Source organism: Macrotis lagotis, chromosome 1, assembly GCF_037893015.1.
Source record: "Macrotis lagotis isolate mMagLag1 chromosome 1, bilby.v1.9.chrom.fasta, whole genome shotgun sequence".
In the NCBI taxonomy this organism is placed as follows: domain Eukaryota; kingdom Metazoa; phylum Chordata; class Mammalia; order Peramelemorphia; family Peramelidae; genus Macrotis; species Macrotis lagotis.
The window spans coordinates 526,407,514-526,433,906 of NC_133658.1; the positions used below are offsets into that span (position 1 = coordinate 526,407,514).

The following is a 26,393-nucleotide window of genomic DNA, read 5'->3' on the forward strand; positions in this document are numbered from 1 at the left end:
GTGTATATGAATATATAGACTTTCTAAATTTGACATTTTGACCCAAAGTATTGTAATTATTAATCTATGAACAGGAAAGTTCAATTCAACTCCACAAGCAATTATTAAATACCTTTGGTTGTTTTCAGTTGTTTTACTTGTATCCCAACTTTTCATGACCCTCTTTGATTTTTTGTTTGGTTTTGTTTTTTGCAAAAATGCTAGACTGGTTTGTGATTTCCTTCTCTACCTCATTTTATTAAATGAGTCACTAAAGTGACTTACCTGGGGTCACACAGCTAGTAAGCATCTGAGGTCAGATTTGAACTCACAAAAATAACTTCAGACCCAGCACTCTATTCATTGTGCCACCTAGCTTTCTATTAAATGCCTATTATTTATTTAGCAAAGAACTTAGTAGCATTCTAGTGGATAGAATAAAGAAAAGATGACAGTCTGCTGTTTTATTCATTCATTTTTCAATTTGATATACAAGAAAATAAATCATACAATTGAGATTTAGATTTCAATTTGATGGCAAAACTTTAAAAAATACCCCCCAAATAAAAAAGAATGGCAAAATTTTCATACCAACTGTTAAACTATTCACACAAACAACTCTGCAAGATATGAAAAGAGGGACTTAGAGGAGTGAATAGATAGATTGTTGGAGGTAAGGAACTGGGACTTTTCAAGGCAAAAATACCATAACTCTCTACTTTGTTCAGGATACTACTTTCCACCTGATGATAGACAAAGGGTGGTTTCTAGGTTTCAGTTCATATTTTCCCTTTCTTGAATCACTTCCCTCCCCTCTCTAACCTTGCAGTTGTCATTTATGGTATTCCTAAAATAAAAATCTGACCATGTCACTTCCCTGGTTAGTAAATGTCAATGCTTCAGATACAAATTCATCTTTTTGACATTCAAAGCCCTTCACCACACACCTCCAACATGCCTTCCCAACTTTATTATACACTGCTCCCCTCCTCACTCTCTTCTTTCCAACCAAACTCACCTTCTAACTGTTACCCCAGATAACTTTCCATCCCTGACTCTTTTGCCCAGGTTTTCTCCCAAATTCTGGAATGCAAGAGTTTTAGATGCTTGAGTTTTAGATCTTCTGATATTCTTCAAAGCCTACCTCAAGTATTACCTTTTATACTTTTATATGAGTCTTTTCCTGATTAACTAGATGTCAATGACTTGCCCCCCAAAATTTCATTACATCATTTTATATATTTTGTTTATATATATATATATATATATATATATATATATACATATGCGTGTGTGTATACATATATACATATATGATCATATTGTTTTTCCTGAAAGAATACAGGCTCTCTGAAGTCAGGGAATAAAACTCTTAGTGTTTGTCTTTGTACCATTGCCTACCATGGTATCTGACATATAGTAGCCATTTTAATAATTGTTCTTGCTTTTAGTCATTTTCAGTCTTATCTGACTCTTCATGACCCTTTTGGGAGTTTTCTTTAGCAGTGATACTGGAATGATTCTCCATTTCCTTCTCCCGTTCATTTGACAGATGAGGAAATTGAGATAAACAGGGTTAATTAAGTTGCCCAGGATCACACAGCTAGGAACTATCTAAGATCAGATTTGAACTCAGGTCTTCCTGGTTCCAAGCCTAGCACTCTATCCAATGTACTCTTAATACTAGCTAATTAATTGGTCAGTATATAGAGGTAGGATAAGGTTATAGAAAGAACATCAAATTTGGAGTAAAAAGATCAGCATTAAAATCATAGCTTTGCCATAGAATAGCTTGGAAATTTACTTCTCTTGGCCTTCATTTCTTTTTCTTTCTTTTTTTTTTAGGTTTTTGCAAGGCAATGGGGTTAAGTGGCTTACCCAAGGCCACACAGCTAGGTAATTATTAAGTGTCTGAGGTCGGATTTGAACTCAGGTACTCCTGACTCCAGGGCTGGTGCTCTATCCACTGCACCACCTAGCTGACCCTGCCTTCATTTCTTTAATGATGAAATTCGAGTGTTGGACTACATAAAGTATTTCTAGAATCCATTTACTTTAACTTCTTGGGACTTCAGTTTCTTCATCCTTAAGATGTACCTTTCCAGCTTTTCTGTGAGCATCACCACATCTCAAAGATTTTGATTCTATGGTTTCTAGTCATGCACTCACAGTAATTACATGCCACTACATGAAGAAAATTGGATATTTCATACCAATAGCAAAGCAGAGTGAACAGAATACTGGATTATGAATCAGTAAACTTCAAGTCCCAATTTTACCTCTGGCTAAGACTATAGATAAAACAATTTATATTTCTATGCCTCACTTCCCTCATTTGTTCAGTGAAACTAATATCCATTGTTAGCTACCTTACAGTACTGTTGTTTGGATCAAATTAGATAATGTAGATAGAGTGTTTTACCACCTTATGTGCCATATGAATATCGTAGATTTGCTTTAAAGAATAAAAAATTTTCCTTGGGCGGGGGAGGGAGTATGGATGGGAATTAGCAGACAGATATGGGTTATGGGAAATCACTAGTCCAAGGTTAAAGATTTTAGTAAGGAAGAAGTTATGATGATGATGACCAAAGTCATGATATGAAAGGTACTATACATTTTAAGTATAATCTCTCACTTCTTTGTATGGCTGAATTTGTTTATGTTCATTCAATCTTACACAGAGAGAAATTGACATAGCTTCTACTTCTGAGCATCTCAAGTCTAGTTTGGTTTTTTTAAGTAAATTTTTATTAATGTTTTTGTTAAACATCATCTGTACTTTCCATCATACCACTTACTATTCCTTTTGCCAGAAAGGTCTCCATTTTTAATAAAGAACTGAAAACCAGGTAAAACAATACAGAAATAGTATCTGATATGGAAAAATTATGCCATTATAATGTTCCATACCTGTAGTATCCCATATCTGCAAAGAAATGGACAAAGAAGCTTTTTCATATCTCCTCTTTTAAACAAAGATTGTACATTATAATTTTAGAGATCTGGTTCCTATTGTTTTGTCCCTCTTTGAGTGATGCCTTCAAGAAACTGAGCAAGGAAATACTGGCTTAGATGGCATGGCCCATAGATACAACCCTTTTAGCCACTAAATTGTGGTTCTCCAGACCCAGAGGTGGAAAGATTAGGGTATTCAGTGCATTGTCACCCCTTCTGGCTTCTACCATGACTACTGTTCCATATATTTAAATGGAAATTGATAATTAATTAGGTTGAGAAATAAAGCTCACCTCACAGATTTCCCCTTAGTTCTGAAATCAAAAAGCAATGTTCTTTGTCAGCATTTTTTTTGCTCTGGTGATGCCTTAATGTATAAAGTACAAACTCCCAGGTAGTCTCCACTTCTATGCTTATGTTTCTTTCAAACCTTAATAGCAATTTATCATGTTTTAATTAATTAGAACATCATGTTATGAAACTAATGTGTCAAATATTTTTTCTTTAACCATCAAACATACTGTCAGGAAAGAAGTGATATCCAAATTTATAGAACAAGATTGCCAGAGAGATAGGAATTGTACAGAACAAGAATGACATGTGGAGGAAACAAAAGGGACATTTTTTTCCTATAAGGACAATTATATTAAATTTTTAATGTATATCTCTCTTTTCACTATATCTTTTTTTCTTTTTTTAACTTTCCTCTTCAGTGATAAAAGAATTTCCCATCCATCCTTTAAGGCAGTCCTTGATTCACAAATGACCAACTTACAAAGGCTCCCTAAGTATATATAGCCCTAGTCTCTTCCCTTCCTCAACTGCTAAAAAGCACACAGACAGACAGACAGGCATGTTCTCACACAACACATACAGACACACACACACACACACACACACATGGGAAGGGAGTGGGGAACTAGGAGGAAGCAGAGATTCTTTGGATTTGGAAGTGGCAAAAAGGAACAATTTAGGAGAGTAATCCTCAGACTCCCAGACAGGGGTAACTGAACTGACCATATGTTTTCCTTCTGACCCTAACTATCCTTTCTTCTTATAAGTGTCTTCACTCTTCATTTATTAACACTATGTGAAATTTGGCCATTTGGAGATTCATTTGTCTCAGTGAGTATGCTCTTCTCTAAATGCAGATACCACTAGGATCAGTGGCATGGTGTAGAGGAAAATGCTTTTGGATTCAGAGGACCTGAGTTTGACTCCTGTCCCTGCTGCTTAATGGCTTATGAGAAGTCCTACTCTGGGGCTCTGCTGTGGAATGAAGGGATGGACAGGATGATCTTTTAAATCCCTTCCTAATGTAAAGTCTATGAGTAAAAAACTATTCATCTATTATGAGCTAATGTGAATTAATACAATCAAATTGCTTTCTTCTCTAGCCCCTTCACCAAGTATAATGAAGAAATGAGAGCCTTCATGAGGATCAGGGAAGGAATGAATGACATAGGAAGTTAAAGAGTACTTGATGGAATAAAACAGACCTGATTAAAGTGCCTCAGTGTTGGATTTAGAATCATCCCAGGTCACTGAGGTGGCTAGGTAGCTCAATGGATAGAATAATGTACCTTGAGTCAGGAAGACCTGAGGTCAAATTTGACTTCAGACATTTATTAGCTATGTGACCCTGGCCATGTCACTTAACCTCTCTAAGTCACTCCAGTATCTATGCCAACAGCTTTGATATACTATGACCAACAGAGTCCTAAAGAGTCAGATATAACTGAATGTCTGAACAAGAAGATCACATAACCAATGTAGTTACCATGCCTCATGATATAGAACATATTCTGTACCATAGGCACCCCACCTTTCTACTGCAAAGAGGAAAGTGCTTTCTCATCTAAGTTCTCCAGTCTTAGCTTCTTGAAGTATAAGAAGAGAGGATTAAACAAGATGAAATTGAATGGCTCTACCTCTTCTAAATCGATTATCTTGGATTCTATGAATCTCTGGGACCAGGCCTGGTCATTCCATTTACTAAACCTCAGGTTTCATTTGATATTATTTTAGGGTTTTTTTTAATTTTCTTGGCCTATTAACTGACTTCTGCGTTAATTCATATTCAATTAATTTGTCTCTCAGGGAATTTTTTTTTGTTTAGACTTCTGATTTCAATAATATAAAGAACTCTCCAAATGAAAACTCTCTCAACTAATGGACATATTTAGCATCTAAGCTGTAATCTACAATTTTAGAAAGTTGCCCTGAGGTCCTGAGAAATTAAGATCACCATGGTTGTACAGCTCCTAGATATCAGAGACAGTAATTGAACTTAGCCCTTCCTATCGCTAAAGCCGACTGTCAATTCACTGTGCCACACTGCTGCCCTTTGTAACATATTTTCTTTGGGGATGTACATGTCCTATTCCAAATATCCAACTAAATAACCAACCCTTAAAATTCAACAGTTTCATTGGGGTTTTCCATACTTCTTCAAAAGAAAATCAAAGTCTTAAATGATGAGAATCAATGTATAAAGTGGTCAGGTCAGAAGATTTAGGTTTTAATCCCACTTTGACATTGCACAACTGGATGTGTGACCTAAGACAAGTCATTTACTCTCTCCCAACCCAATGTTTTCTGTGTCTGTCCATCAAAGGGATTGGTTTAGAAAATTTCTCAAGTCTTTCCTAAATTCCCCATTCTATGGCTTTTCAGACTGCAATACAGCAAAAACTGAGAATTCTCTGTGTAGTCAAATCTGATGAAAAGAGACCATGAAAGCGTAACATTACTCTACTGAAAGAAGGGGAACTTTTCCCCCATCATCCCTGGAATTTCCTCAATGGCATTTGAAGCAGTCGGCTAGTTCAGCCTTCATGGCTACTTATTGTAAGAGAAAATCAGCAGTAATTAGAAGCAGTGGGATATTAGTCAAAGTAATAGAGGAAGCTGTTCCCCCAATTATCCTGCAAGACTTTGCATGGCAAAGAAAATAGGTATTGAAACTTTGGCTGAATAAACTGAATGAAAAAGGAAGATCCCACTGAGAATGATGCCATCTTTGTCTGCAGTCCTTACATCTCCCATGTTAGGAGTGAGAGGTGAAGGATTTATTTGGCAGAAGATCTTGCCTAGAGGTTGAGGGTTGTTGCTTGGCTAAGAAGAGATGCAGTTACAATTAGACATTCTCTGAAGACTTTGGGATTGCAGAATGTAAATATCTCTACATATTTACTGCTGTCTGAAGCTCACGTTAACTTTGTAAATCAGCCTGAGTGCTTGAAATCTGAAGCAGTATAGAAATATGAAAATCTGATTGTAAAGTTATCTTAGAATAAAAAGGAAATTTCTAATTGCTTTTACTTCAAATGGATGTATTATAGGGTCAGGAATTTTGTGCATTCATTTTTTCTTTGAAAATATAAATATAGGCCACTTTCTTTTGTATATCTTATATTTATAGAAATATGTATGCCTATATATATAGGCATATATATTTTAAAGTTTATATTTTTATAAAACATTGCTAAGTTGAAAAATAGAGTAACTGTTTTAAGAGTAGTCTTAAAATTGTCATTAAATATTTTAATGTCATTTAAATACTAGAATATCTAAAAGATATATTGTAATTATAAACTCCCTAAAATTTTATATACTGTTTCTACAATTATGGGTGAATAATGTCATTTGTTTGATCCAAGAAAGCAATAGAAAAATACTTACTTTTCATGTTAAATTCATTCAGTAGAGTTTAATTCTATTGGTATTATTAGCACCTACTGTGTAATGTACATAACTGAGGAAACAAAGATAGCTATAACCTAGATTCTGTTGCCAAAGAACTTACAATCTGATGAGAGACAGCATGTTTAACTATGTCCCAAGAGAGAATGTGATCAGTGTGAAGTACAGTGCTTGATAATAGTAAAAGCTTAATAAATGCTTTATTGATTACCAGCAGCATGGGTCTAAGGAAACAAGAATCTTGATGGGACAAGATAGAAAGGAGGAGGCCAAGAGTAGAAGAAGCCTTGATGGATATGGTGGCATGGACTCCTCAGAATTATGTTTTGAATTAAGTTGAAGTTGAATTAAGTTAAAATAAAAGAATTGAGACTGAGAGAGTAAAGAGACTTTTTCCAAGCATGGGAAAGGTAATAGAAATGGAAACAGAAACTATAGCAGAAAGTAATCTCTCTCTCTCTCTCTCTCTTTTTGTAAAGATGGAGTACATGTAGATGTTAAGCAACTAGGTGGCACAGTAGATAGTGGAAGCCCTAAAATTAGAAAGACTTTTCTTCCTGAGTTCAAATCCAGTTTCAAACACTTACTACAAACACTACTATATAAAATGAAATAATACTAGCTGGGCAAATCCCTTAACCTTTTTTGCCTCAGTATCCTCATGTGTAAAATGAACTGAAGAAGAAAATATTAAATTATTCCAGTATCTTTGCCAAGAAAACCCCAAATGGGGTCACAAAAAATCAAAAAAGAGAGAGACCAGCTAAAACAACAAAACAAATTTGATATAGTTAGTTTGGTCAAATCCACTACTGATCAGACATTGGAAAGGCCAAAGGAGATACTCTGGTTTGACATTTTAGAAACTTTAAACCCATGCCACTATGTATTTCTCTTAGGGTCAAGATTAATTGCCACAGAATGTTTTGCTACCTCCCCCAAGCCCTTGAAATGCACCCAGGAAGGATTCCAGGTATATAAGCTTTTATTGTTTCAGGGAGCTTGGACCTATGGTTACCACTTTGCTAGTCATTGAACAGGGGTTCTAGGATTTCAGAAGATCAATGTTTCAGGGCAGACTGATCCCTTTTGCTTTTAGCTGTCAGGATGTCGGTGTTAGCATCTCCACTTAAGAAGTTTCTGTTATCCTCTGATGACTGGCATGAGGGACAGAGGAAGAACCTGCAGGTGTATAAATGGGATTCAGGGGCTTATCTCTGCAATAGAGATATCTTTTATCTTCCTTTATTTTTTTCCTAATCAAGTCATTATCATGAAACTGAGAGATGTAATCACACAGGAGTAAAATTGGGGTCGTGCCGTAGGCTAGTAGAAAGGGGGGCTTTACAGCATGATGATGTATGGCCATTTCACAACAATGCCTTTAACACATAAAATTTGCCCTTTAATTACATTTTAAATCTCATTTGAAAAGATTTTATCATTATGGAAATTGCTCTGTAAATGTTCCCATGATGAGGCCCAATAAAAGTTCTCTGAGAGAATTGAAGACCAAGAGATGAATCAGCAGTGAAGAAATGTTATAATCAGGCAGTTTTTCTCGGCTTTAGGCAAAATAGTCCAACAGTAACAGAAAATCATCATCGACTCAGAGGTATATTTTTCCAAGATTATTCTAAGACATTTTTGCCTATAGCATACTGTTTCTTCAGTAAACTGAAGGAATAGTTTCTGTTATCCAGCTCAACAGGTCTTTTTCTTCCAAGCCTTAGAAACATCATTTGAATTTATAGTTGCCAAAATGAATGATATAACATATACCTCATGTCCCCTGTATCAGCACCTACATAAAGGGCATACCTTCAGTTCCTGAAATGAGAGATGAGATATTTAATAAAATAAAGAGCACCTTTACTTTCTTCTCAGAATCATTTAAAAATATATATACCAATAAGTTATAGAAGGCATATCAGGAAGAAGGGCAGCCTAGAATTGCTCATTTTGTGCTATGGGAATTGTTTCATTTCTTTGCATGGTATAACCCATTTGAAGTCTGTTATTGAGTATCACTCTTAACCATCTCTCTCATCAATGGCAAACTATTTTCACAGAAGCTAGAAAATTTCCATTATGCTAGGCCCTATGACAGGGTTATAACAGGGTTTCTGGTATTCTTTCTACTATCTCCAAAAATTTTCTTTTTAAAAGTCAGTCTCCAGTCAGTCAGATACCAAATTTGCTGCCTGAGGTGTTTAATATTGCTTTTCATTTGCAGATACTTTGTACTCTCTTACATAAATATATTTATCATTTACCTTCAGGAAAATGTAAGCTCCTTGAGGGAAAAAAAAACAAAAAATGATTTAAGTTTTGTCTTTATTTCCCTAGCACCTGACACCTTCTCTATTACATATTAAGCATTAAATAATATAATGTTTGTTGAATTGGGAACTCCTCAATAGCTAATGCTATTGGAAAGTTGAAAGACGTAAGGTTATTGTTGTATATTAAGTATTATTACATATTAAGAAGTATTTATTTGTGAGGATGCCAGGACTATCTACTTGTTGCCTCTCATCTAAAAATTAAAACTCCGGTCATTGAATGCAGGAATAAATAGTCAATCAATAATCATTTTTTAAACACTTATTAAGTGTCAGATACTGTGTTAAGTTATAGACATACAAATAAAGGCCAAAATAATCCTTGCTCTCAAGGAATTTACACTGTAACAAGGGAGGGTTGCTGCAAATAGCTATAAGTATTACTATATATGACTGAATGCATATATGCAAATATATAGTTATAGTTATTATGGATATATATATGTAACATTGCCTATGAGACTATCTCTGTGAGATTTGTCAGAGAGAGAGAGAGAGAGAGAGAGAGAGAGAGAGAGAGAGAGAGAGAGAGGAAGAAGGAAGGCAAGGGTAAGTGTGGGTGGCAGAAGGAGATAAATTGGAGGTTGTCTCAATGGAAAATCACTTAGGATTAAGGAGGACCAGGAAAGGCTTCTTGTAGAAGGTAGTATTTTAATGGAGACCCTAAAGCTAGAGAAGTTTGGGAGATAACAGTAAGGAGAGAGAGAGAGAGTAGTGAACATGCTTAGCATTGAGAAATGAGGTGCTTTGTTCCAGGAACAGTATGGAGACCTGTATCACTGGATCATAGAATACTTGGAAGTGAGTAAAGTTTAAGAGGGATGGAAAGATAGGAAGCTTATAAAGGATTTAAATACCAGAGGATTTTGTATATGATCCTAGAAGTAGCAGAATCACTAGAGCTTATTGAGTAGAGTGGATAGTGGGGAATGGCATAGTCATAATTTCATGGTCATAAACTTCAGGAAGATTATTTTGGAAGAAAAGCAATACCTTTAGAAGTATGCATAAAACATTTCTATTGCAGAAATATTCTCCTCTGCTCTTTAGGTAAGTCCTATTCGGGTTATTTTTCTGATGTACCTAGTATCACTCTTTCAGGGTTAGAACAATCTGATGTCTTAAGATAGTAGGACCATATATCTAGAGATGAAGCCTTTTGAAGCTATCAAACCTAGCTCTTCTATTTCACAGATTAGAAAATCCTGGGAAGTATAAAGGATTTGTCCAGGTTTGTACAGATAGTGTCAGAGATGCCATTCCAACTTAGTTCCCTATGCCCTTTCTACTATATTCCATCATATCCTGGTAGGAAATCTTTTCATGTATTCACTCCCAAGAAGGCTAGAACAGATTACAAAGGAGTCATAGTTGCTTGGAGGACATGCATCAAACTGGAAAGAGACAGCTTGATGAGAGCATCAAAAAAATATGCTTCAATTTCTAGCAACAAAGTGAAATGAATAGTTAGGAGGAAGAATATAAAAAGACTTTCTTATCTCATGGTACCTAAGAAAAGCAAAGAAGGAGCTAATGGGCAGAAAATGCACAGTAACGGGAAAAATTATAGCACACCCAAAAAAGCTATTGACAATTCTATAATTATACTTAGTATTGATCCCAGGATCTATCACTCAATATCCATTCAGTGTCATATATCATTTTTGCTGCAGTGCCAAGATTGGTCATAGTAAGCTGTTTGCCTTTTTCTCCTCTTTCCTTTTCCCCATTTTTTGAAATGCTTTCCTGATCAATAGTAGAACTAGAAACTCTTTTGTTATAATTTGTTTTGCAAGGCAAACAGGGTTAAGTGGCTTGCCCAAGGCCACACAGCTAGGTATTATTAAGTGTCTGAGACCGGATTTGAACCCAGGTACTCCTGACTCCAGGGCCAGTGCCTTATCTACTGCACCACCTAGCTGCCCCTTTTTGTTATAATTTCAGTGAAAAAAAATGCCTGGTTTGAACTTTTGATATTGATGATAATTAATTTCTTTATGGCACCATTCTGAACTTTGACCCAAATAAAAGGGTATAACCTCTCCACTATCTACTCTTTACCATGACAGACATTGTTAAATGGTGTATGCTAACTCCCCAAGCATGGAAGTACCATTAAGTTCTCCAAGAAGTAATTAGTTAAATCTGGTACTAAAGAACAGTTAACCCACCAAAGAGCACTGGGGGATCAGACCCAATTACTTCAGCATTTATTTAGTTAACCAATCACATTCATGATATTTGGATCTTTTTCAGATAGCTTGTAAAATAGCTAGAAACTTTTTAAAGTGCTGTTTCTTTTGTCTAATTGGATGCAGTTGATGTCCCTCATCTATTTGTAAATATAAAATATATTCTAAAACCTCCTAGCAGAGAAAATAAATAAAATATAAACATTCATTATATGTTTTATAGCGTTAATATTACCTCTGATTGAAAAAGAATGATTCTTCCCATCCTAGATGGTAAATGGATCATATGTCTTGGGTCAGAGATATCAAACTCAAAAAGAAATTGTAGTAACTAATCCATACATGAGGATTTCTGAAAGCTGCATATTGACTTAATTTTAAAATGTTAAATTAACTGTGCTTTAATTGTATTTTATTTCATTAAATATTTTCCACTTACATTTTAATCTAGAGTGTTGGTAGCCTATGACCCATGGGTTACATATTTGAAACCTCTGCTTTATGCCATTCAATTATTCTAAATAGTTTCTTTGCAGATTACAGTGTTTGCTTTGATTATTCCCTCCTCCATCATTTTTAAATTTGACAGTTAAAGCAATCCAAAGGAAATCAATTCTATCACTGTTATGATTCTAATGATTTATCAAAAAATGACATTATACTTTGTTACGTGGCCTGATCTCTATATATTGCTTATGGGTTAAGATGAGTCTTCATCAACTAATTGCTTCTTACCAATACACAATCCTTAGCTAAAATGACTATTAAAAAGCCTACATCACAAAGAAAATAGATCAAGAGATAATTGTCTTCAAAATGTTTAATTTTTATTTAGTTGATTGATATCTGTATAGTCTAAACACAAACATGTATCTCTGAGCAAATAGCAATATCTATTTTTAAATATCCAGATATAATGCATTCAATTTCAAATAAACAGAGTCATTCAAACCTTTCTTAGAGACATAACTTTTAGATATATGCAGTAATTTTCCACCTAATGCAAAAGCAATTGAGGAACATTCCCTCACCCATTCTCCTCTAAAGAAAGAGAAATCTGAGTAGGAGAGATGGCAATAGTTCAATTTGGGTTGACAGGAGAATTCAGGATTCTAGACCCTCCTTGAAAAAAAATGTCAACTGATTCCATGAAAGCTGAAGTATCCTCATAGACAAGGACCTGAAAAATTGAAGAGGGCACTTCAGGGTTTGTAACTTGTGTGAACAGCTCTTCCAGAAAGAGAGTTCCTTAAGGGTCCCTAGGAACTGCATCCAGAAGCTAAGATTCTTAGAAAAGGGGAATTGTTCATTTCAGCCAGGTCAAGGATGCAAGAAATTGCTAATCCCTGACTGCTTTAGAGATTTTATGACTAGGTGTTTCCACAACAGAATAAAGTCTCCAGGGTACCATATCTATGCTTACAGTTTTCCTCTGGAAGAAGTTACATGAAAGGGCTTAAGGGAGGGGTAAGTGAGCAGTACACATGCCCCATCCTCAACCTTCAACTCTGTCCAATTTCAATGCCTTGTCCTGAAGTCACCTTCTAATTCAAGATGCTAGCAAAGGAATCCAAAGAATGAGGGCCAAAGAGGGTAGAAATGTGTTGCCAATCTTTTAACATACGGGGCTAAATCCCATAGGAATTTTAAAAATCACTTCAAGTAAGAACCAATTGACTTTCTAGACTGGCTTTCTGAATTTTGAATCCAAGTTGCACAAGGTTCGATTCTTTCAAGCACTGTTGCTGCTGCTGCTGCTGCTGCTGCTGCTGTTGTTGTTATTGTTTGCTCTAGAATATATAATGTTTCCTTATTCCTTTTTGATTCAGATATAAACTCCTAAATCTTTCATTCAAGGTCACCCATCTCCTATCTTTGGTAAATCATTCCAAGAACATCTTATCCATGATTTCACTTCTTTCCTAATCCCAAATCATTCAGCAACTCTTACTCATAGATTCACATTACTTTTTCCATCTCTGTCTCCCTTTCTCTTTCCTAAAATAACATCTTAGCTATCAAAAGAGATACAAATATTATAAGAATAAAAACATAAAACTTTTTTGTAAAGTCAGATTTAAGTAATTGCTCTAATAGTTATTGTTCATGGGTAGATGGAGTCAATATAATAAAAAAGTCAATTTTTTTGCCTGACTTAATCATTCAATGTCAATCCAATTAAATTACTAAAAACTTGTTATTGAGTTAGAAAAAATAAGTTTATTTGGAAAGAATTTCAAAGAAGCCAGGGAAAAAATGTAAAGGAAGGAGATTTCAGCAGCATCAGATGTTAAGAAGAGAGCATTGTTGATGTATAAAGTGGATTATTTCTATTTTAAATTTAAAATTTCTTGTATAAATAAAACCAATGTGGTGAAGAATAGAAGGAATATAGAACACTGGGCAAAAAAATTTCAAAGACAATCTATAAGATAGGATATGCTCATGTTGGAATGCAGCTATGATTTAAGAAATGAGAAAAATTGATCAATTTAGAAAAACATTGAGACTCGGACTTATGAAGGAAAATACTATCCACCTCTAGAGAAAAAAGATGAAAAGTACAAATGTGGAGTACTGTTTTGCATATATAAATGTGTGTGTGTGTGTGTGTGTGTGTGTGTGTGCTTAATTGTAGCCTTCTATAGGGAAGGTAAAAGGAGAAGCAGAGGGAAAATTTTTTTTGAAAGTCCACAGCAGAGAACAAAAGAAAACCTACAAAGAAGCAAAGATGAAACTTGACCTCCCCTAAGGGAGATGTCATCTAGTCTAACTCTTTCACTTGCGAGCTAAGGAAACTGAGGTTCAGAAGGAGGAAAATCCTGAGAGAGGAACTGAGATTCAAACCTGGGTTTTCTAACATCGTAGTTAGTCTCTTTTAGGAGACCAGCTAGGAAATCACTAATGTATATGTAGATCCCAAGCAAAGACAAAGTAGAGGGCATGATTAAAAAGTTTTAATCAAAACCATGAAATAGTCAGTTCTCTGACCCAGATCTTGAAACAAAATTCATCCTTTCCCTGGCCTATAAGGTAAGACACCATTTTATTTATTTTTTTATTTTATAAAGGAAAAAATCCCCTATATTCTTTTTTTGTAAAATTTTTAATTCATTTTAAACAAATACAAAATGAGAAAAGAAAGAGAACATCTCCATGTACAATAGCAGAACATAAGAAAGGATTCAATATAAAACATGTCAAAATAAATTTTAGTTTCAAGGAAAACAGTTTTCAACGTTACCTGGCTTTCCTTTGCTTCTTTGTAAATTTTCTTTAGACCTTTTGTTTTAGACTTTCGTAGGCTTTCTTTATGCCTCTGACCCTTATGAATATTTAGAGCAGTCATGGATACATTAAAGGCATTTAGCAAATGTCTATTTTTTAATGGAAATAAATAATTCAGCAGAGAAACCCTTATTATAACTGATGAGGCATCAGAATATGGATAAAATAAATAGAGAAAAGAGACTGTTCATTTGCCTCCCAATTCCACCAGCATAATTACCAATCCAGGGTCACCTCCATGCAATGATGAGAATTCAGAGTAGGATAATGTAGCAGGGAATCAAGACAAAAAAATAAGCATTCCTTTCCCCTAAGGAGTTTACATCCTACTTAGGGGAATAGTATCATCATAAATAGTGTACACAACATATATAATATATTGACATGGATAACATATACAAAGTATTAAGTTCTTTATGGGGGAGTTAAAGTTTTCTCTTTTTCCCTTCTTAGGCAATTAACTGTCACTTTATATTGTTTTAAGTCTTCTGATTACTTAGAAATCAGATTATATATGTTTGTTAGAATTATTTCTAAAGTATAAATGGACTGAAAGCCTAATCATTTATTCTTATGCATAAAGCATAATTCTTTTAGTATTTTGCCTTTGTTTCATCTGTTGACTTTTTTGCTTTCTTATTGTTCTCAGATAGTCATTATGTATAAAATTGCTAAATTGATAAATTCCAAAGAAAGAAGTTTTTATCATATGCATAGACATATCATACGTATGTATATACTTAAAAATAAATGTATATTATATATATGCATGCCTCATTTGCAGAAAGGCAAGTAGGAGGAAGGCTACAGAAATTACATCATCTATGATGCTGATAATAGTGTTTGTGACAAATATTTAAATGTGCGTGAGAATTATTCAGTATTTGGCTTAGCTCTTTTTCTACCTCATTACATTTTTTTCCTCCTTCCATAATTTCTCTCTTTTATTCTTCCTTGGTTGACTCATCATCCATCGACAATTCTATTAATACATAACTCTATATACATTTTACTCAATCCATTATTTGTATTCTTATTCATTTTCTTGGATACTCCATTTGCAGTAGCATCCTTTCCTTATATTTGTGCTGGGATAAGAATACCTTCATCCTACTAGGAAACTTTCTTTTTATTCTAATTAGTAGGATCTGCTTCCCATACAAGCCAAGATTATTTCCACTTTTGATTCTTTCTTAGCCCATGTCCTCTTTTCTCTCAACCTATTCAAATCTTCCTTAAACCTTTAAAACCCTGTCATCTAATCAGTTAGCAAATCTTGCCAACTCATCCATGCACCATTTCTTGCATTTATCCCCTTCCCTCCATTCCCACAACCTCATTCAGTATTTCATTATCTCTTGCCTAGATTATGTTAATACCTTTCTAATTAATTTCCATGAACATATCACTTCCTTCTCTAATTTTTCGGTTTCCAAATTGATATTCCTGAAGCAGAGGTCTGACAAAATTACTCTCCAACTTAAAATCTCCACTTACATCTCTGACTTTTAGAGACTTTCAACTTCTACCCTTAACTTACTTTTCCAGGTCTACCACACAGTATGATCCTTCACATATACTAGGTTCCATCCAAACCTCTTTTCCATGTAGGCAACATTCTGCCTTCTGTCCCTATTTTCCACATTGTAGAGGACCTAGCTGCCTTCAGAGTTCTCTTCAAATATCACTCCCTATAGGAGGAATGCTGATCCCCTTAATCACCAGTATCTTTTTCCCCCAGCCAGAAAATTAGTATCTCCCTTATAGCTATTTTGTTTTTAATTTAACTGTGTATATGTTGTCCCCTTCCCCAATATAATATAAACTCCTTAAAGGTAAGCACTATTTCATTTTTACTTTGTATATCTTCAGGAACTGCAATGTGCCAGGAACTTAATAAAATTCAAGGGAATGGAAGAATGAAAAAACTATACTTATGCATGGATACCTAAATATCCATCCACAGAAACTTGTAATAAAAGGACAAATGAATAATATCTGGTACATATATTGGATGGAAGAATGAATGATTTATATATATTTGTTTCTTTAGGGAACAAGTAGCAAATTTATGAATAGAACTTTTATATAATTCTTTTAAGAAGATTCATCTGGTTTTTTAGCTTAAGTAAAGATACTCTATATTTTTCATTTAAGTTTCCATTGAGTCTTAGACCCTACAGGGAAATGCAAAGCATAGAACTCATAAATGCTTATGAAATACCAAAACACAGTTATTTGCATTTGAATGTTAACCAATTCCAATTAATGAAGACAGGACATTCAAAAGGTTTTATTTTGATCACTGAAATTTATACTTAAGACTTTTGTGATTTCTTCAATATGTGGGGATCCGCTCCATAGCTATGTGGATAATTTAAAAAGTCAAAATGGCCAAATAATAGATTATCTCATATATACTGCTCTAGTGATGAGCCTTTCTGAATTTGAGATAGTCAACCATCTATCTCTAGGTCGTGCTTAGAGAATTTCCAAATTTGTGTCTTAGAAGAATGAAGTTCATCAACACTATGATAATATATGGAAATAGAGCTTTAGTGGAGGGAATCTCTAAAGTATATCCCATAATTTATGGATAGGCATTAAATAGATCAAAATCAAGACATAGAAATCACCAATTTTTCACTGCAAAATGAAACTGAGATATCTAGAAAATTTGCTTCTAATTCAGGGGTTTGTGTGACTCTGAATCTAAGAATAAAATATAAACAGGTGGCAGGCCAGGCATGGCCCATGAGCTGTGATTTACTGACTGCTAGTTATTGATTTTTTGGAGAGCTTTGGACAAAATTATTTAGATTCTCATTCCACTGACTCTTGGACTTTTTGTTGGTGGTGGTGCTGTTTTGGGGGTTTTTTAAGATAGAGCAAAGTAAATTCTTTTTCTTTTAGGTTTTTGCAAGGCAAATGGGGTTAAGTGGCTTTCCCAAGGCCACACAGCTAGGTAATTATTAAGTGTCCGAAACCGGATTTGAACCCTGGTACTCCTGACTCCAAGGCCGGTGCTTTATCCACTGAGCCACCTAGCCACTCCTGGCAAAGTAAATTCTAATGCTCCTTTTTTTAAATCTTGTTTTAAATTCACAGTTGTTTAAATGAACTGGCTAAATCATTAAATGGATGCTTTAACAGTAGAATTCAATTTGTTTTACACAAGGTGCTAGTGTCAGAATCAGCTTATCTGCTTTTTTGAACAAACGTGTATTTGATGGGATAGAGACAGATACAATTCCATTTTACTTTATTCTTTCCATTCTTAAATTCTCTGATAGAGTTTATTCCATATCTCCCTTCTGTCTTCCAGTGAAGGAGAATGATCAGTCAATGATACTTTGCCAGAAATAGTGACAGAAGGTATTCATTGCCCTTCCATTTCACGTCTGCAACATTCAAAACTCTAGGGCTAGGGCTAAAGATTATGACTGAAAACACAACCTAGTTCTTTGGAATCACTACCAGAGTGTTAATGCCATCTTTTCCCATTCTTTAGAAGAGTGATTCAATTCCATTTTTAAATGGGGTAGGGTGAGGAAAGGATAATTCTTCTAGTTACAGAGATCAATTTGATTGTTAGTCGTTTCAGGATGAATTTTTAAACTTGTTGAACACAAGCATACAAATGTCTAAGAGCAAGTCAGATAATATACAAAGCCTCCATTCATTGTGTAGGCAGAAAGGAATGCTGGTCCCCGGCAACTCTCTGAAGAATGTTCTTTTGGCAGCAGCTGTTCAACTAGAAACAAGGAGGGAAACACATATAAAATGAATTTATAATGTCTCTGGCTTATAATGGCAAAAATGATAAGGAAAGTTGGCTGTTTAATACAAACTGTCAGTTGCATATTCTAGCCCTCCCCTCTTCATGGTCCCTCCCACATCCAAAGGCTTGGCTACCATCTCACCATTAGTACAAAGTGCCTGTTTATGATTATTGACTGTTGAGGCCTGTGCTCTGAAATTCATTCTGTCAACAGAATGTAAGCAAAGTTGGCATTTTAAAGCAGGGCTGTTTCAGTAGCTTAGTTTCCTCGGAATTGCTATGCAGCAGGATCAATGTTGTAGTCCCCGGTTCAAGCTGAAAATGTTACACAGGAAGACATACCATGTAAAGGTCAGATTCTACTATGATGATGAATGTTTTGATCTATGTATACAAGAGTGATTGGATGCATGGATCTTCTCAGGGCTCTCTGAACTTTTCACCTGCCAAAGGGGAAAAAAAAATACAATGATATCATTGATTGAAAATCTTATTGATAAACAAAAGCTTATGATTCAAAGGTGAAATGAATGTGAATTGTAAAGTATATGCTGCTATCACATCCTGTTACATCATTGGCATTAGGGAACAATGATAATAGGTGTTTTATCAATAGAGGCAGCCAATGAGGTCCTTATTTTAATTGGAGAACAAGATCGACCACAATAATAAAATCTGTGGTTTTTTAAGGTACTTTACAGGGGAATTAATTTCTTTTTAAAATGATGGAAGCAGTCTGTTTCGTCCTTGAGAAGGAAGAGGAATCTTCTGAGATTAGAAAGTTTTAAAAAAGTTTTTTTACAAATTTATTAACTTTCACTTCAATGTGATTTGTTACCAATTTATAATCACTAATAAAATTCATTGTACTAATCTATTTTACCAAAATGAAGAAACAATACAAGGTCTAATGAGTTTAAGTTTTGTGTGTGGATTTTAAGATTTTTTTTCCCTTATCAATAACCCAAACATAATCATTATATCTGAATTTAAAAATCTAGTTATTCTGCTTGTCCATATTGCCAATATCTTTAACTGCTTGCTTACTTTTTTACTTATCTTCTTTTTAAAAATAACTCCAGTTTTTTTCCTCTGCCCTTCATTTTTCACATAGGATCTCCAGGGAGAAATTGAAGCTCATACTGATATCTTCCACAACTTGGATGAAAATGGCCAGAAAATTCTGAGGTCTTTAGAAGGTTCTGACGATGCTGTCTTGTTGCAAAGACGCTTGGATAACATGAACTTCAAGTGGAGTGAGCTGAGGAAAAAGTCTCTCAACATTAGGTAGGAAAAGATGAAGACAAATTCTAGAATGGATTCTTAATGACAAAATTACCCCCTATTTACCAGCACAAGAACCTACTTTTTCTGTGACTATATAAATCATAGAATTACAGAATGATTCACATTATTTTGAATAAATGAATCATTCATTTGCTTGGTATGGAGATGATAGTTGAGGGTTCAGATTAGATTAAAATGGTGATGTTATATAACCACAAGAGAGATGCATATTAAGACTTTAGTGCATTTAAATTAGGAGCACAGTATTCTAATTTTCTAGAGTTGGCTCTTGGCTTATCAGAAGGCTATATAAAAAGCAATGGAATTAAAATATAATTAGGTTGGAGATTCTGGTGGCATTACTTGTATATCAGCCACTGTTAGATTTGTAATGCAAAACAGAGGGCATCCTTTTAAAATAGCAAGAGTCCCTGTATTCAGTGAAAGACTATAGGAGTTAGCAAAATGAATTGCCTTTGCTTAATGTTATAATACTTTTATATGCCAATCTCTTAAAGAAAAATTAAATTTTCAATTGCAGCATTTCTAAGAGTTACAAAGGGTGCAGTTCTCATTATAGTTAATTTGATAAATAGCTAAGAAGAGCTTCAGAGGTGATGTCTAGAACCCAAGGTCACCAATTAACTCATCACAGTACTGAGAGCAGAAGCACTAATTCCTAATAGTTATTTGTGTTTTCCTCTATACTACATTTTGTGATCTTTTATTTTCCTAATTCTTCTAGGCTGATGAGGAGTAAGGGTGAGCCATGAAGTATAAGATGGTTTAAGATAATTTTCAGAATTTCGGTAATACTAAAATTTAAACCAAAATGAATGGAGCTAAGAGTAGCGAGACAGAGAATGGCATTGTAAGTCAGAACTGGATAAGGGAGTACTTTTCAAAGATTACTTGCTGCTCTTCTCTACCTCTACCTCCTGACAATTTTGAAAGTTCATCCTGGAACTTTGCCCTTCTGGCTATGGCTCTCCAAGTGTGTACTCAGAGGTATTCGTTTCGCCTTGATTTTTTGTTCGTTACTTTTACACCCATGTGTTGGTGGTAGGTCAGAGGGTAACAATAGGTAGCAGCATTCTCAAAGTAATGTATGAAATATTAGCTTTTCTGTAGCACAAGCCCTGAGGAAGGTCAGTGTGTATAATGACAAAAAGCACCTTCGTAACATCTATCATTAAAAATAAATGAAAGATGAGACTGAAAAGATATTGGTAGGTAAAGTAGAGAAAAGAAAGATTTTGTACTTTTTTGTGGGCAAGCAAAAGAAAGAAAATGTAGCCCTTCAAAGCATTATTTCAAGATGGCTCTCCTCAGATGCCTTTTCTTTGCTTCCTGTGAACTCGATGAAATAAAAGAGGACTGAAAAAAAGACAAAACAGCATGTCAGTCAAAATACAGGAAATTCGATTCATGAGATTTCTTCATGCCAGCCATGGTGATTAATTTCTGCTTTTATTAATCATTCAGAAAAATCATCATTTAGCTTATCATTCGAATTACATCGTCTAGAATAAAAGTCACTGGTTGATTCTTTAAATAAATATCTGTGATAATATAAGCAGCAAGTTTTATAAGCAATCATTTATAATGAAAAGAAATAATCCTCTTCAAAACAAGTTCATCTAGTCTCTGTCATTTGGTTGAGATAAGTTTCTCAGGCAATTCCTAGTATATGGCAGTGTTCAGATGAGGGAGGTTGAATAGAAGTAGTAAGACTGAAAAATATTGGGAAAAGATGTTTATTAACTTAAACAGTTGCATTGCAAAAAAGAGTATTTCTCTATCTTAGTCATTGTATAGAGAAAAAATTACAAGTTGAAAAATGACCTAGAAAAAAATAGGTCCATACTTAGGAAATCTATATTCTCTGTTCAAAATTGCATTGTTTTATGGAGAACAAAACATTTTTGAGAGTTTGAAATTTTTATTTCAAGAGATAAGAGATAATATTTCATTTTCATTGTTTAGTACTTTTCAACTTTCTCAGACCACAAATGTTAACTCCATAATTTTCTCAGAGTTCAATTACTCTAAATACCTTAATCCAAATATTTTTTAGTTTTTAAATTGACTCTTAAGAAAAGTCTCAATCTTCTTTAAGTTGTCACCAAATTGTTCTCAAAGATGTCTTTCACTTAAAACATTTTTCTTCCTTTCTATTTCTCTAGCCATCACTTCCTTACTTCAGTCCAAGTTTCTATCATCAACAGCTTTGCCATTATCCTTACTTATATTGTATTTCATTTAAATTCACCCATAGATTTCAAGAGGAATATTCCATGATCTCTGTTTTCTTTATGTCAAACCCTCACTCAAAAGCTTATGCTGTCTACTTATTGTCTATATACCAAACTGAAATTTTCTATTTGCTAACAATAGAACTTTCTCATTCATTCATCCTCTCCCCTATCCCTTTCTACATACATTTGTACTTAAGGACAGATGCTTCCCAGCATGGATTTTCTGATCCTACCAAGCAAGGCAAAATACTTAAAACTTTTTTGTTCACTAATTATCCACTTTCATTAATGAATTATTTAGAAATAGAATTTCTCAAACCAACAATATTTTCCTTTCAAGATAGATGTCTGAATATATATATATATTTGTGCATATTTCTTATATCTATGCAGAGAAATATATACAGAACTATTATATATAAAGTATATTTCAAAATGAACATTCTCCAGGAAGTTTCCCCATATTACTACTTCAAGAATTTGCTCCAGTTGTCATTTTCTTATGACATCCTTTACATTGCCCTAATTTGCAGGTGTTAAGAATATCTAAGCTACTTCTATGCACACACACACATACACACATATACATATATATACATATATACACATATATGTACATATATAAAACATATTCAGAATATATTCAGTGTTTCCGAATAAACTCAAAAATTCAAAAATTTTTATAAATAAGAGTCAAAATGGTTTAATAGAAATATTACCTAAGTGGGAGTCAGAAACTTGGGTAGTGCTTCTCTCATTTACAGTGTTTTATGGAATAAGATTCTTGATCTGTCCTTATTTCCTCAGATGTAAAAAAAATTAAAAAAGGAGAGGGGGGGTATATTCCTTCAAATTCTAACATGCTGATTTTAATTTAATAACAACATTATATGTAATAGGGAACAAATATTTACTTTAATAATTATTACTAAGTAATTTCAGAAATCTATTGGGGGAAATAACTAATAGATATTTGTTTTTTTTAAGTTTAAATGATATTGAATTGAATGTGGTTGAAGAACAGAAAATTATGTATCATCTACACAAGTCATGATAAGAAAAATTCAAGGATATTTAAATAGTACGGAGCTTGAAAATGGCAATTTATATGACAACAGATTTAGAGACAGGAAGAAATTTAAAGATCAGTAAGTCTCACCCCCTCATTTTATAGATGAAGAAACCAAAGCTCAAAGACTATTGTATTATAGTATAATGTGTTGGATTATTATTGTATAGTATAATAACTAGCATATGTGTAGTTCTTTAAGATTTACAAAGAATTTCACATGTATTAATTCATTTTATTCTCACAATAACCTTTGCAGGTAGAAGCTATTATTATCCCCATTTTACAGTTAAAGAATATGAGGCAGAAATAGGCTAAATGAGTAGTCACACAATTCCTACAAAGCAGGAGCTGAACACAGATCTTCCTTGCTATAAGTCCAGTGTGCTATCTACTCTACTTATATTTATGTGAGAAATAAGCAAAAGTCATATATAGAGTATATATTTATGTATGAATAGGTCTATAAACACATGTACACATGAGTATCAGCCTATCTGCGTACTTGTATTTTTTCTGTTTCCATATCTATAATCATTGACTTTTTCATATAACTACAAAATTTGATGAAAGCTATGTGAAACAGATATTTTTTATAAATCAAAAGCTTCATATTTATCTTGGTAGAATAGTCACATTTCCAAGTAATTCCATTTACTGCTAAATAAATAAGGAACTTAATGCTTATTTATACCAAGGCTAAGTAAAACTGTGACTAAGAAAGTCATTGTGAAATGAGAAAATCTGATGTAAGTCATCTGAGAAATTCATGAAACCATTTTGAATTAATTTGGAGGAGAACATCAAAGTTGTTTTTTTTTTTTTTGCTTGATCCCCAGTGTCTGGTTGAACAGAATCTAATTGAATTTTGCTACCCAGAGCAAAGGTAGACCTCTTGAGGAGAGGTGGTTAAAGACAGAAAGCAGAAGGAAAATATGGCGTCTACCTTGAGATAGTCCCTTAGAATTTTAATTTTGGAGGTTGAAATTGAAGGCTTTTCCCTTTAACTTGTTTGACAGAAATATCATTTTAATCTTGTGTCTCAGTTTCCTTATCTTTAAAATGAGGTGATTCAACCTGATGACTTCTAGGGTTTCTTCTTCTTCGTCTTTGTCTTCTTCTTCTTCTTCTTCTTTTTTAATTTGCAAAGTTTTGTTTTTTGTTTGTTTTTTTTACAGCAGGTATAGATTTGGAAGGTTCCTCCCCCAAACAAGTCTGATACCCCTGTGTTCAGCTTGGTAATGTGATGAGACACATTGGTTCTGGTGGTGAAGAAGAACGCACCAGACAAGATCAGTCTTAACAACTGATTTCGAAGCTTTGTGTCCATTTCCCCTTTGGTCCTGTCTCAAGTGGCTTTCCAATGTCCTTCCCATGAAGCTTGAGACCAATGGCTCTTTTGATCTTTCCCAAGACCTGGTTATTAGTAATAGCCCATCCACACCCATAGTCTGCAATAACTTGAGGCTTTTTATTGATTTTTGTGGCCAGATCCTTCTGTGTCATTTCCTTGCTCTGTTGGCCCTGTTGGATCATTTTGCCCACTTCTAGGGTGACCCTATCATGGTGAAGCTCCTCAGTCTCTCAGTCCAATTTGGCTGTGTTCTTTGTGATGGAGTATTGTTTGTTCTGGCCAGCAGCCCATTTCTTAGAAGTCTCCACATCTTCTCCTCTTCTCTGAGCTGCTAAGATGGCCTGCATGAACTTGGCCTCAGCCACCATGGGGCCCTTCTTGCACAGAACCATCACCATGTCCCAGTCGCACTTGGCCATAGCAGGAGTGTGAAGGGGGAGTCTCCACTCTCGGGGATGCCAGACTCTCTAGGATTTCTTCTACCTCTGAATCTATATTGTAAGACACCAATGTCTTACATGAAAGTACACTAGAGAGTTATTAAAAAAATAGAGATTCTGTTCTACCTGGGAACTAAAAAAGATAATGAAGAGAAAGTAGAATTACAGGAAGTGAAATGACTACCTCATTTTGTTCTCTCAAAGTATAAATATTAGAGCTACCAGATTTTATAAAGATTGAAAATTTTCATGTATGAAAATTAATTGGTGCATACTTTGCAGGCAGAAGATGGCAAAGGTTATGGAAGTCTTGATATATGAGGAGCAGTTAAATTAACTGAGAATATTATAAAAGAAAAGATTTAAAGTATATATATTTATATTTTGCAATTTAAAGAGTTGATTTGTAAAGGTATTTAATCTATGAAGTTCCACAGAAAAGAACTGTATACAATGTTTGAGAATAAAAAGGAGATAAGTTGTTGCTCTGTAGAAAAATTTTCTAATATTTGTAGCTGTTAAAAAATGAAAGCCATTGCCTTATGATGTACTAAATCCCTAACCAAACAGAAATTGAATGGGATTTCTAGGACTTGATACAATCAGCATATTGTCATTGAAAAACTGAGTTATCTGGAAGATATTTATAAAGAACTCCTCTTTCATTTGGACTCTACGCTATACTCAACTGCAATGACAAACACATTTTAAAATATATAAGTCCCTATTTTATGCCTTGCTTCCTGTTAATAATCATAGGTTCATTAAACAAATTTATCTCTGTTGTTGCAACTTCAAGAAATTTTGTGTGATTTTAATATGCATTTTGAGAGTCACCTTGTTGAAGCAAATTCCCAGTAGTGGTATATTACTCTGCTGAATAAAACAATTTTTTATGTCCAACAGATATTAAAGAACAGTGAGATAGATTTTTATCTGTACCTTTTTGCAAATTAAAGCTCTGTTCTATTGTAAGATATTATTTGTGAAAGACTGCTTATGCCATTCCCTTGCCTTCATCAAGTATGAACTTAATATATATGTAGGCTATTATCATTAAGATTTTGTACAAATGGAGGGGGGCAGAGCCAAGATGGCGACATGAAGGGATCGAGTCTTAGGAGCTCTCTGATAAAAACTCATAAACTAAGGACTCTTTAACTAAACTTTCGAGAGACAGAATCCACAAAGGGACCCAGTGAGGCAGTTCTCCTACTCAAGGTAACCTGGAAAAGAGCAGAAAGGCTCTGCTCCCCGGGCCGGAGGCCACCAGAGCCAAAGAACTTCAGCCTCCCAGAGGCAGCCCCAGGGCGCTAGGAGCCTCAGCTCACAGCAACAGGGGAGTCTCCTGAGCTGCACCCCGGGGAGCACCGGCACAAAGTGGGGGAACAGCGGGGGACCTCTGCCAGAGCAAGCACATGGAGCCCAGCCCACAGGGCACACAGCCAGCAGCCTGGTCTTTCTGCAGCAGAGACCTGGAAACAGAAGCAGGCAGAGCCTGTAAGCAGGAGCCCCCAGGGCATGAGCCCATTGAGCTGAGGGAGGGGAGTGAAGAGAGAGAGACTGCCCAGCTCTGTCCTCTGCCCCTGGAACAGGACTCTGGGGCTCTGACCACATTCAGATCCTGATTGCAGTCTAGGCCCCACCCCCCACAGAACAGCAGGGCCCCCCCCCCCCACTTCAGCCCTGTGGCAGAGGGAGGCACTTATGGTCATTCACAGACCAGGAGGGAGGACA

General features: G+C 34.8%; 1 protein-coding gene and 1 pseudogene across 8 annotated transcripts in view; one reads left to right on the top strand and one right to left on the bottom strand.

Moving 5' to 3' along the window:
* Positions 1–26,393, top strand: part of DMD (dystrophin) — a 2,282,785-nt gene that overhangs the window by 1,851,988 nt on the left and 404,404 nt on the right. For 7 of the 8 annotated variants that reach the window (XM_074220296.1, XM_074220284.1, XM_074220285.1 and 4 more), the window contains one exon: positions 19,363–19,535. In XM_074220296.1, the coding sequence (XP_074076397.1) occupies positions 19,363–19,535 (173 nt within the window). Of the gene's footprint in view, positions 1–18,267; positions 18,600–19,362; positions 19,536–26,393 lie in introns of those variants that run through there. The other variant, XM_074220286.1, reaches the window with a different exon arrangement.
* On the bottom strand, positions 24,162–24,635 carry LOC141507448 (endothelial differentiation-related factor 1 pseudogene; annotated as a pseudogene).